General features: G+C 35.2%; 1 protein-coding gene across 1 annotated transcript in view; it reads left to right on the forward strand.

Moving 5' to 3' along the window:
• The window catches only part of LOC128994481 (E3 ubiquitin-protein ligase listerin), a 243,802-nt gene that overhangs the window by 213,299 nt on the left and 17,208 nt on the right, over positions 1–13,295 (forward strand). The window contains exons 25-27 of the mRNA XM_054419068.1: positions 706–830; positions 1,406–1,623; positions 3,320–3,511. Coding sequence (XP_054275043.1) covers positions 706–830; positions 1,406–1,623; positions 3,320–3,511 — 535 coding nt within the window. The remainder of the gene's footprint in view (positions 1–705; positions 831–1,405; positions 1,624–3,319; positions 3,512–13,295) is intronic.

Below are 13,295 nucleotides of genomic sequence, written 5' to 3' on the forward strand. Positions count from 1 at the left end.
CACCTCGTTCTCCTTCTTAACATTGTTCGCTTTGAAAAAATGTTTCAGGCGCAACAAATAGGGCACAATGTCCTCCTCACTTGGATTAAATTCAGAAATCCTGCCAACACTAATACTCGCCATTTTTAACCATCTCAACTATAATACGCACTAAAACAACAACTGTTATCGCGTACTACCCTAACTATGATAAAAAGGTTTATTACCGACTGCGCCAAAATGTCGTAACCTAACGTTACGCTAGAAAAGTGGACAAAACAGGAAGAGAACCACTTACGTTCGTTGGTGGACATAGAAGAAGGAGCCGTGACGAATCATCCCACTTCAGGGCCCAGTGCACAGTGCAGCCACCCCGCAAAACATAATAACTCTTCCGTTACTAATAATTATGACCGTTCATATATGAAACTATAATGACTTCTACTACACTACCAACTACTCGGATCACCTGAGGGAGAAAAAATAAATAAAATTGACCAGAAAAGTTTAGTTCATTGCATTTTATTTTTTTTTTTGCAGTTTGTGGTAATTCCTTACTTATTTTAATATGTGCCAATTGTGTCCATCCTGCGTATACTATTTTGACATATTGATCAGTGGGCAATGAGTTATCTTCCTAGTCACTACCATTATTTGAGTCTTATTATAGGAGATGTTGCAATAACTATGTAATGCATTAGTATAGTTTTTATTATGTAATGGCAGGGAGGAGTATCTACCAGTATTTATGAAGACAGTGTTTTGTTTGATGCCCGAGGCTGCTGTCCATGGTGAAATGCCAAGCCAGCGAATTGCTCAACTATTCTCCAAACCTCCTCAATTTAATAAAGGTAACATTCTACTTTGTCAAAAATTCAACTATTCAAAGAATTGCAAAAAGTAGAACCTCGATTAACCGGGGGCGGAAAAACTGGGCAGCAGATCAAACATGGTCTAATCTACCTAAAAAAATACCTGTAAAATTGGTTACATAACCTCGTTATACCAAGAAAAATACTAGGGGTCTGCAGGTCCCCAAAAACATCAGATCGAAAATTTGCCAACGGTTGGCTTGAAGGGTCAAGTTGGGTCAACAAACAAAACAAAATGATAATAAAGAAGAAATAACTACAGAGTTAAAATAAAAGTCAATTTGTTGACACTTCCTACTACTAGAGGTGTAGTAGGAAAAGTGTGGATAACCGCAATTTTCGATTATCCGTGGTCTCTCACCCCCAAATATCCCATATAATTGAGGTTCTACGGTACTGCTATACTTTTAGGAATAGTCTAAATGCGATATCTCAGCTGTGAAACACTGCATCTTCAGTTTATAAAACAAAATGGAATTAGGAAGCTGTCAATTGTAACAATATACCTACTTAATAGATGAGAGGGGGCATTCACGCAAGGTATGAATTTGTAGGGGTGTGGAGCAGTGAGCGGCTTGCACAACTGAGCTGCTGGGTGTTCTCATGCAGCCTGCGCCGGCTGCCAGCTGCCATACGTCAGTGGTGGAACGAGGCAGAGCACCGCATCTATGGCTTGGTGGAGCATGTCACAGCCACCTACGTCAGTCCAGACCTGTGTTCTGACGAGATGAGAGCCATCCAGAATCAGGAAAAAAAATTTGAAAACATGGCGGTAATGTACCTTCATACTAACCAAAATTATGGTAATTCTGAGCAATTACTTGGTCAACCCCAATTTTTTTCATATTTTACTATGGTCATCAGGAGGTTCTCAGAAAGCAAGAAACATATAATTCAAGGCCCGCAAGGCCATCGTACAGGTTGCCGAGCGAAAAGAAGGTTCAAAGTCCAAGCGATAACAGTGGCTTGCGGGAGACGCGCGGAAGGCCAGTTGTGACAGTACCGTCATGGCTATGGCTAGTGGTTCCTCCGACAATCCTTAAGTAATTAATAACCTAACTTAACCTAACCTAACCTAACTTTTTATTTTTTTTTTAGTCTCAAATACATCTCTAAGGCCAATTGTAACAGTACCGTTACGTTACGTTAGGTTAGGTTAGGTTAGATTAGGTTAATTAATAACCTAACTTAACCTAACCTAACCTAACTTAACCTTGCGGGGCTTGAATTATATGTTTCTTGCTTTCTGAGAACCTCCTGATGACTGTAGTAAAATATGAAAAACATTGGGGTTGACCAAGTAATTGCTCAGAATTACCAAAATTATAATATTTGTTCAGATTAACTTTATTTCAGGGACTGAATCTTTCCCTGCTTACCTGAACCGTGTTTGCTGCATACAGATGACGAAACTGTTTATGGTAGTGCTTAAATTCAAGTTTAAAAGGGTGTCATCATGTGATAAAATATGCCCTGGCATCCACGTCTTTATCAGCTAAACTTGGGCAAAACAAGTTCTTCTCATAAAATATTATCATAAAATACATCACCATTTTTTTATTTCTTTTTATTCAGCGCAGTATGATAAACAAAATAAACCTCTTAAAAAGTAGTGCACTGTCAAGTTTCAACAAAGAAAAAATACCCCCGCCGCAGCAAAACTGCAGACTAAGCGAATTTCCATTTGCCTGATTGGATTTACACTAAATTGTCTCCTTAAAAATATCACATTTATTCCCTATTTAAATAGAATCAGTTTAACACATACTTAGGTTTGCTGCAACAGGGAGGGTAAAAGTATTTTTTTATGTAAAATGCTAATAGTTAGTAAGAAATAAAAACATTTTCCAAATTTGGGCAAAATATGTTAATAAATAAGCAAACTACAACAGTTTACTTATTCTCCATAAGAATAACATGAGAATTTTAAATTTACAATATTTGGAATTTTCTCCGTAACCATTAGGCGCATTATAACGCTTCAATATACTAAATTATTTGTTTTTTTAAGCTCTACAAAATTGTTTGGAAAGAAATTGCAAAATTTTACGTTTTTTGGGTCAAAAATGAGAAAAACCCATTTTTACCCCATAAAAGCCCCCATAAACCCCCGTTCCCATTATCCGATCATGCTGGTTCGCCAACTCGTTCGAATAAACGTAGGTTTACACATTTGTACCAAATTTCATCAAAATCGGATCATTTTTGCTCGAGTTATCGCGCTAACGGACACATATATATATAAATATATATATAAATTTGAACGGATGGTGTTTTTGGCCTCTAGGGACCTCCAAATGAAAAAAATCGGACCCGGGTCCAGGTCTTACCATGAGTACTACAGTAATAGCTTATTCCCTATATGGGAAATTCGCTAAAAACAGCTGAATCTATTTATCTCAGACCAACGTTGTATGGTCAATGAAAGTAATAAAACAACTAGTAAATAGCACTTACTTGTTCTATAGATACATGTTCACCCCACAACCAAGGAGGTAGCTGCAGTGTACACTCTTGAGGAGTCAAGAATGGAACTAGTGATAGAGCTGGCACACAACCATCCTCTAGGGCTGGTGAAGGTGAGAAGTGGACAGAGAATGGTGTCTACTTCACAAACCAGACAGTGGCTGCTACAGATCACCATACTGTTGACACATCAGGTAACTGGGCTACACAAGTGTATATGTGAATTTCTTCCAAAGACACGGTCAAATCATGAAAATCTTCCATGGTCACGGCAAAATCAAGAACATCTTCCACAGTCTTGGTGTATCGTAAATATCTTCCTTGGTCGCAAGGCCATCCACGCAGCAAAACCGTGAACATCACCAGAGATTGCTGCAAAATCGTCAATTTTCAATTGTGTATCTTTGGAAATACTTTTGAGATTGCAAAATTAAAAGCTCACTTACCTTGGGGACCCCCAAGCCTGGCATGAACATTTTTTTAGCCTGAACTCATCCAAGACCCACAGACCTCCAATTCTGTACTCACCTTGTAGACAGAAGGCTGCTGGTTCAATTTCAGGTAAGAAAATACAGTTTCAATAGTTGGAAACTGGGCTAAGCTGTCCTTGATCATGGTACTTAGGAAGTTATTTCAACAACTTGTGTTTTTGTAGCAAAATTGAAAAAGTTGATTCATATAAATACCTTGGTATTGTTTTCGATTCAAAGATGTAATGGTCGGAACATTTTGAATATCTGAAAAATAAACTACGTAAATATATTTATTCATTTAGACAACTTAGTGATGTTCTCAAAGAGCCAGAAATTAAAATCGCTTACTATGTATACGTTCAATCATTGTTATCATTTGGAATTATTGCTTTTGGTGGTCCTTACAAAACTATCTTGCAGCCTCTTTTTGTAATGCAGAGAACAATTCTAAAAGTTGCATTTAAAAAACATTTTAGATTTTCAACTGACAAACTTTTTGTAAAATCAGGAGTTTTGACAGTTCGGCAGTTGTTTTTGAAATTTATCTTAGTACTAGTGATGGGCCGATTCCTGAATTGGTCGATTCCGATACCGATTCCGATTCTACAACTTTGGTTTCGATTCTCGATTACGCACTCGATACTGATACCCGTTAAAAATTAATTTAATAACACATATAACTTATGATAACTTTATTTAATCTTTATACAATAAGATAACTGCATTGTATTGATTAAGGTTACATAGATTAGGTTAGCCAATAAGGAAAATAAGATAGGCTATTTCAAAAAGACATGATTTTTAACATATTTTATTAAATTTAATTGAGACAACAATCACCGGTTTAGGTAGTAGGCCTAAAATGTTCACAGAGTTTTTTTTTTCATAAGAATTCATACACCTAGGCCTACAATGAATGTTTCATATTGCTTGAGTTATAAACTCAAAGTCAATATCAAAGTCATCTTCAATATTGTCATCTATTCTATATATAATTCAGTTTTAAAAATCTTTGTACAACTAAATCTAGAGTTCTACTGGACTGATTTTATTAATTAATGGGTCGTTGGAAAGCTTAAGTCGTGTAGATTTGCAAATAATTATGAAAGTTTGTTTTTGTTATGATTTATAGTGATAAATTAAAGAAAACGTGTTTTCCATAAGAAATACATTGAAAACGGTGTTTTTCACACTTTTTATTTGGGCGCGACTTTTAGCTGCCATTTTTTTATATTTCCAAGAAGTGCATGGTATCAATTTGTAGGAAATTTTATTATCTTTCAGAATATCACCTTCCACTTTGGTTGATTTCCTCACCATTTAAAAGTTACTAGAGAACCCGTGCGGCTCAATGAGCCGCATAGTATGAAACATAACGCCGAGGAAAACGTTATGCTTAAATTCTAGTAATTCTAGTTACATCTTAGAGTTGTTTAAACACCTCTTAGAACACACTTGTTAGAAAACTAATTTTAAATATCTCTATTTGTGTCGTCAAGGTTCACCTACATTATTTCTGCTCTCAGTTTTAACTGATAACTTCTAATGAATGCTAAACGATCTGCTTCAATTCGAGCTAACATGTTGCAACAAAGTTTTTCCAGCATTGAGAATTTAAGAAAACTGTTGCCTAGACATCCCCCTAATCAACCAAATTTTCTCCGTAGAGAATCCTGAAAATTGGAATGATATCAACCATTTAATGTGCTCCATTTTTTACCCAAAAACTCTGGGTTATCAACTGGAAAGCCATAAACTGCTTTGAATAGGCTAAAGCAGCAACACCATTGATAGTTTGTTAACGTATTTTAACGTGTTGTGTGTTAGTCACAGTATATGACCCGCATCAGAACGTTCTCACGTTGTTCATTGGGGTTTCTCTTAATAGGCTACCTGTCCTAAAGTTTTGAAAGTATGGATTCATTTGTCAAAATAGGTTTAAGGTTGGATAACTCTGGTAGCTATAAGATTTGGATAGCAATTTTCATTATCTCTTTTTGAACAGCGTATATTATTTGCCTCTCCTGAATCATAAAAATAAACTTGACTGTAACTACTCGATCGTTGAATACATAAACACTAATACCTTCACTTATGTCTAATATTGCCACTAAAATTCAGTCAAAAAAACTTTGTATAAGTTTTTCCGAGGAACTGGCAACATAACCTAGAAGTAAACAATCCATTTGTGTTTTTCCTCAATAAACTAGAGCGAGTAATACAAAAGTTTACAATAAAAACATAAGGTCCGCCAAGATTTGGTATAATCTTACTAATTGAACTTATCATTGTCAAGGCCATTATTCTTGTTTGTACTAAATTTTTTGAGATCTGTCAGTGTCAGAAGTAAACATTTCTTGCGTGCATTCATTTGATCTGACATTAGGCAAGTTTATTTTACCATCGTGACAACACTATGTGCTTCGTATATTTTTTCACTTCCAAAGTAAGTTGCATAGCAGAACTGGCAAATATTATTCATCTCACTGACATCTCACCAAGTGAATGTGTATATGGATGTGTATCTGTTAGACCAGGCCTCTCTTTCTCTATTCTCCTTATACGCATAAGATACCTTATTGTCTCCTCCTCCCGTTTTCAATATTTATTCTGTGAACTTCAGGCATTTTCCGTTCTTCCAACAAAACTGATTAACTGTTTAACTTGGTCTTAACCTACTGAATATTAAAACATCAATATTTACTCCCAAAAAGCTAATGAGTTTCTTTTTATAAACAGCTGTTTTTTTGTTTTTAAATTTGTTCTGTGTATTTCTTATGGGGAAAAGCCAACCTTTGAGAGGGTCTCGCGCCCTTAAGAGTAAGCATTTTAAAGTTCTAAAACCTTATTGCAAAACTACATATTGAGAAGAATCTTTTGACACCTTGAACGTTGAAATTGGTCCACAAATAAGGGAGGAGTTGCGTTAACAAAATACGGCTTCACGTATTATATATATAGTTTTGCAAAAAAGCTAAGCAACCTCTGAATTTATAGTAATGAGAAAATATTGAGTTTGGGATATTTTGTTAAACTTTGTACAACTAAATCTAGACTTCTACTGGACCGATTTTGTTAACTAATGGGTCATTAGAAAGCCTAACCCATGTAGATTTGCAAATAATTATAAAATCGTGATTTTATTAAATATTTGTGGTGAAAAATAAAAAATAAAAAATACATTAAAAACTGGGTTTTTCAAGTTTCTGTTTTCAAGATTCTATTTGTAGCCAGCTTTTGGCTGCCTTTATTAAGTATTTTCAAGAATTGCATAGTAGTTATTTGTAGTAAATTTTATTCTCTTTCAGAATATTACATTCACTTTGGTCGATTTCCCCTCCATTTAAAAGATATTGGCAATAATCTAAGTGATCTCCAAATTTATAGTGGTGAGAAAATAATGAATTAGATATATTTTTGTTAAACTTTGTACAACTAAATCTAGACTTCTACCGGACCGATTTGGTTACTTAATGGGTCGTTGGAAAGCCTAATTTGTGTAGATTTGCAAATAATTATGAAAGTTTGATTTTATTAGTTATTTAAGGAAAATAAATAAAAATAAAAATAATACATTTAAAACTCTTTTTATTCTAGGTTTATATTTTCAATTTTATATTTGTAGCCAACTTTAGGCTACCTTTATTGAGTACATTCGAGAAATTCATAACAGTAATTTGTAGGAAATTTTATTCTCTTTCAGAATATCACCTTCCACTTTGGTCGATTTCCTCGCCGTTTCAAAGTTATTTGCAAAAACGTTAAGCAACCTCCAGGTTTATAGTAGTGAGAAAATACTGAATTAAAGATGTTGTTGTTAAACTTTGTACAATTAAATCTACAGTTCTACTGAACCGATTTTATTAATTAATAGGTCATTGGATAGCCTAATTTGTGAATATTTGCAAATAATGATGAAAGTACTGTTGAGGTTGCAAGCAAGATCGTTTGGCTATAAATCGATGATAAATAACTCCATTTTTTGAATAATTTGTGTTGGTCGTGGTTTTGCTGCGTGCTTTAATGAAATGGAAGCTGGTATTTCAATGAGGGTTCTTAGGTCAAAACAAATAGAATAACGTAATTAGAATTAAGTAAATGTATCTAAAACTAAATTCCAAATCCAAGATATAATCAAATTTATATTTTTTGATTGAGCGATACAGTATCTTGAACTTAACTGATTAAAACTATCAATATCTCAAGTGAAAGCCTTTGAAGTATTTTAAGACCAAGACATATAAAATAACTTAAAAAAAAATAGAGTTACGTATCATTGATTGCAGATAGGTACTAAAACTATTGTATTTATTGTTGATTCGTGATTCAGCAGTGTGCTTTAGGTAGTCCGATCTTAATAATCAATAGCTCAAATGAAAGCTGGTATTTCACTTAAGGTGTTTAGACCAAAATATATAATGTAATTAGAACTGCTGGAATACATCTTTAATTGAAGAGAAAACAAATTCTTTTGTCGATTGATTATATAAATTAATGATGATGCTTGATGACAAATATGTGCTTCCATAGCTTTATTTTAAGACCAAAATTATGAAAATCGGGCAGGTAGAAGAGCCCTCCTGTAAACCATCGCCCGCTTGCGAAACATTGAACTCGGAAAAACCAAATTTTAACTCCCATAAGAAATGTAAAGGGAGGCAGTTTGTGCATAACTCGAAATATACGTCAAAATAAATGCCGATGCTTGATGGTAAATCTGCGCAATGTCCATACCTTTAGTTTAAGGCCAAAATTATGAAAATCGGTCGGGTAGAAGAGCTAACCCGTCTCGGAAAAGAAAAACCAAAAAATCAACGGTACAATATTTAAATATAGATCCGTTCTCATACTGCTTTGGTTATCTCTTATGTACGGTAGGCGGGTGCACCCTATGAGAACGTAGATGTCAACCACACACTGTAAAGTGAGCTTTTCAGACCTAATATGTAGCAAGCTAAATCCCTCTCTTGACGTCAACCAGTACGACACATACTATAGCATTGTTAAATTATTCCTGCGATATGTTCTGTTTTAGGCATGTTTAAATTAGGTGTCCCAACCAAAGTCTCCGGTTGGGAAAATAAGAGTGGATTTAACGACGTATCTAGAACGGATTCACGTTTAACACTATTAGCTTAAAAAAAAAAAAAAAATTTTATTGATTTGGCCAGGTGGTGCTCTGTTTTCAGCTTTAAAATAGCTGCCACATCTATACAGGTAGCATCATTGTAGCGAGGGAAGTCACTTCTTTTGTCTCTTACTAATGCTTGACTCCTCGGAGCTCTCGTCCCTAATGTCTGCCACCGTTTTAAAAGATTGGGCAAATGGGTTGGCATTGTGACCCTATTTACCGCATTTTTTAAATTGCATTTTTTGTTTGGATTGTTTTACATGCGCTGTTGGGTTCCAGTGCCAACATCGTACTTATAGATGTGTGTGTATTCAGGATCATGACCTTCTTGAGGAGTTAGATTACCTACTCGGTTATAAAACTTGTCATGGATCTTGAAATTGTAGATCCCCTGTGTGACCCTCTCGTCAAAATGAGCTTCAGAGCTGACCATGGCAAAGGTGGAATTGAATTGACAAATTTTATCCAGATAATTTTTGTATCCAGGCCTCACATCCCTGTTTTCAGATTGGGAGTTTCCAATAAGTTTCTGAAAGTGTGGTGAAATCCGCAAATGAGGTAAACAAACCTTTCATTAACACGTTCGCTGCTACGGACGTTCCGGAACGTCAAACGGGCCACGGCGCCAGGAGCTAGGAACGTTCCGGAACATTGCCGTTCATTGTTGTTTAACGTTACCATGGATCAGACAGCTCGTCACGAGCGTCCTATTATTTCTTGGGGACGTACTTTTCTGACAATAAAAAATATTGTTTCCCAAAATCAGGGCTTTTTCCCACCTCTTTCCTGCTAGATAGCGACACTACTTTACCGACTGTAACCTGGGTAGTGCTGCTATCTATCAGAATCACTTAGTACTGTGTCCAAAGCCAGTTTTATTGCAGAACATTGGCATCCAGTATAGCTACTGTTGTTTTTACTGTAATTCAGTGTATCGGAAGCAATGTTTACGCAGCGCCAAGCGTTAGTTCAGCTCCTGGCGCTGTCCTGGCATCTAGCGGTCAGCAGCGAACGTGTTAATGGCAACAAAGAGTAAAAATTGAACTTTCTCGGCCAGCCTTTTCTTGCTTAAAACGTAAGCCACCATAATGTAAAAATGTAACGTTCATTTGTCGGAGATTGAATGTATCACCACGGCAGTAGGCCTACTGCCACTCTGTATCCTTCAAATTGGGAGGTTGATGCAAGCAGTCACGTTTGCGTTCCCTCCACCCACTCACAGTTCTTCTTCGTCTTACTGGTGGCATTTAATTTTAAATTTAGATAAAATACCAAAGTTAACCAATCAACAGAAAACACTACAAAGGAATTTTGATACACATTGTAAATTACATGATAATATGGTAATGTAAGGAGTAACTGCACTGTGAATAATAACTTTCAAAAATTCACTGAATCATACCATACTGTAACTAAAACTACAAGATAATTTAGTAAAATACGATGTAATGTAAATAAATTCAACTATTACAAACAATTTGTTGTCAGGTCTTGCTAGGTATACAGTAGAACCTCGCTAATCCGTCACCTACGGGACCGGGAGCATGGTCGGAACAGCAAAAAGGGCGGATTATCAGAGGAACGCGTCTATTGACATAAGAACGTAGTAAAACTGTATTTTGAAAGGACCACGGATAACTGATAACCATGGTTAATCCAACATGGCATAAAACAGTTATTTCCAACTCATAAACTAAATGGACGTTAATGTAATAATTTGCATATTACATCATAAAAATACAATTAGTAGGCTATTGAGCAATCATGATAATTAAGTTATGTCACTACCCTTGGTTCAGTAATAAAAACTGTAACGTTTAAAATCAAAGCTTTTTCAAACTTTTACTCAAACAAACAAATTGCCAAACATTGTACAGCAAAATAAAGAACAGAACAACAGAAAGTCTAGTAAGCTACTGCTAGTCATAGGCTACTGCTACGCTGTTTCAGGACAGAAGAATGTTGATAAAAACATTAGGTAACGCATAAAAAAAGTATAAAATAATAGTAGCCTACTTATAACAACATAAAACAGTTGTAAAATACACCGATAAAGATAACAATGACATAAAAACATCACTTATTCTTTCTCTTTGTTCTTCTATTCTTTCTCAAGTTTCTCTTCATCCTACCATTCAACAAGTTGCCATGGTTACTAAACACCCAATCACAGGCTACTAAAGTTGTCATGATTACCAAATACCCAATAACAAAATGTTGTGACATAGCAAGCGCACAGCAGACAGATGTGTCATGTGTAAGCCTAAGGAGCAGACGATTGTCAGTGTAAACGGATAGCTTGACCTAGAAGCTTTGATCGGCATTTTGCTTCCATTTTATTTTTGTCAAATGAACTGTGATTTTCCAAAAACAACAATGTGGGAGCCTACTTAATATTAATAATGGGCAGACATGGTTACTACAAGATCGCGCCACTGCCACTCATCTCCATTCATACTTGGCTTAAAATACCTACTTTGTATTGTCGCCATTTCATTGAAAAGTATTATAGCTATTTACCTTACAAGTGTAATAAGAGCGTTTTTACATCACGCAGGTGAATGTTGTGCAACGAGCGGAAGCGAGTTGCATAATTTACCGAAGTGATGTAAACACGCTCTTGCGTAACGTGTAACGTACAAGATTTTACCTCACCCGACAATATACAGGAGGTTACGAACAATATTTTTCATTATCCATTTCACTCATCTTCTAACAGTAACGTTCATTTACAAACAAAAGCTAGGTTAGGAAAATTCTTCAAAACATAACAATAAAATTCAAGCACACAGCTGATTTCTAGCGTTGAACGTCGTTGGCTCCATAGAGGTATATTTTTTAAGTTAAGAACTCAATGTTATTTAAATGGGTTTCATTACATCACCGAGTGAGTTTTTTTCAACTTTACATCACTCGAGAAGTAACGAAGTTATATACATCACGCTTGGGATAGAGAAGTTTAACATTGCGGGTTAGGTAAAAGTATTAAAAAAGTAAATATACAACAAACTTCAACACATTAGCACATTATACAAAAAAAACACAATTTATAAAGTTTTCTGGATATTTTTCTTGGACAATGAGGTTATGTTAGCGGAAGCCTATTGTGTTGGCGGCACGGTCGGACCAAGCGAGGAGTCTGACCATCAGAGGTCAGATTAGGGAGGTTCTACTGTAACTCTTTATTTATGAACCAGACTTAGTTAACATATGTTTAAATAAAAATACAAAATTCCAGCTTTGCTCTGGAAGAAATAAGTCCTGCAGTCTGTGGTTAAACTTAAAAACTATTTCAAACTACATCCATATGTTTAGTTGTAAACAAAGGGAATTGAGTTTGATGGTTTGGTTTAATGTCAACAGATAGCGCCGCCGTTCCCTAACTTTATCCCTTAACTGTACTTAAGTGATGCCCTTTCTTAATATTCTGAAGTTCTGAATATTCATCTACGTGAAAATACCTTTAATTTGACACCTCAAACGTTAAAATCCGTCAAGCCGTTATCGAGTTATGACTGTGGTGAAAAGAAAACTGCTTGCGTATTAATATATAGATGTATAAATTACTTTGAATATAGACACATTCACTTAGATAAAACACATAAGAGATAATGTCGTCCTCCAAAAATTTTAAAATACTAATTCTATAACGAAATTTCTTTGAAAATTTTTGTTGTCGATTCCTTGGTCTTTATTTGGTTCTACGTAGTACTATTTTAACATCATCTGGCTCTTCTAAAAGCAACATAAACTTGACCATGGGCTAACACAGGTTTTTTTTCAAATAAATGCCAACTTTTGTGATGGTTTGGCCTTGCGCATTATTTATGGTAATAGCGAAAGCTAAAGCAATGGGAATTGAATCCTTGTAAAATTAAACGGCATATTATTATCTGTAGATTAGACATTCCATCTCCATGAATTAAATTTGTAGCCAGTTTTTAAACCAAAATTGTCTTAGTTGATGTGAACCACCGACAGATTGTGCTGGTATAAATTACTGATTTCTGTCGAATACACAATCTTTTTACCGATTCAAACTAATGGAATGACTAATTGGGAGCTATAGCAACTGTTATGACCCATCAACTTGGCCATCGGGAAAAAGTTTAGTTCAAGTTTATAAATAGTGCTTATATTACAGTAGTTCATATTACCTTTGACAGTCAATGATATTACATATTACCTTATGCTTTAAATATAGTAAAATTACGTGTTTTAAAGTAAACAAAGCAGACATGACCTAGATTCCCATGCTATTTAAATGAAAATTATTTTATTCCATAACCACCTTTTGATGCACATTTAAGAAAAATGAATAATTTCCCCCAAAATTTCATGCCTAGACCTTTAAAATGTGACCTCTCCCAGCTT

Source organism: Macrosteles quadrilineatus, unplaced genomic scaffold (assembly GCF_028750875.1).
Source record: "Macrosteles quadrilineatus isolate MER2022 unplaced genomic scaffold, UCM_ALF_1.0 Scaffold_1__1_contigs__length_201487025, whole genome shotgun sequence".
NCBI lineage: Eukaryota > Metazoa > Arthropoda > Insecta > Hemiptera > Cicadellidae > Macrosteles > Macrosteles quadrilineatus.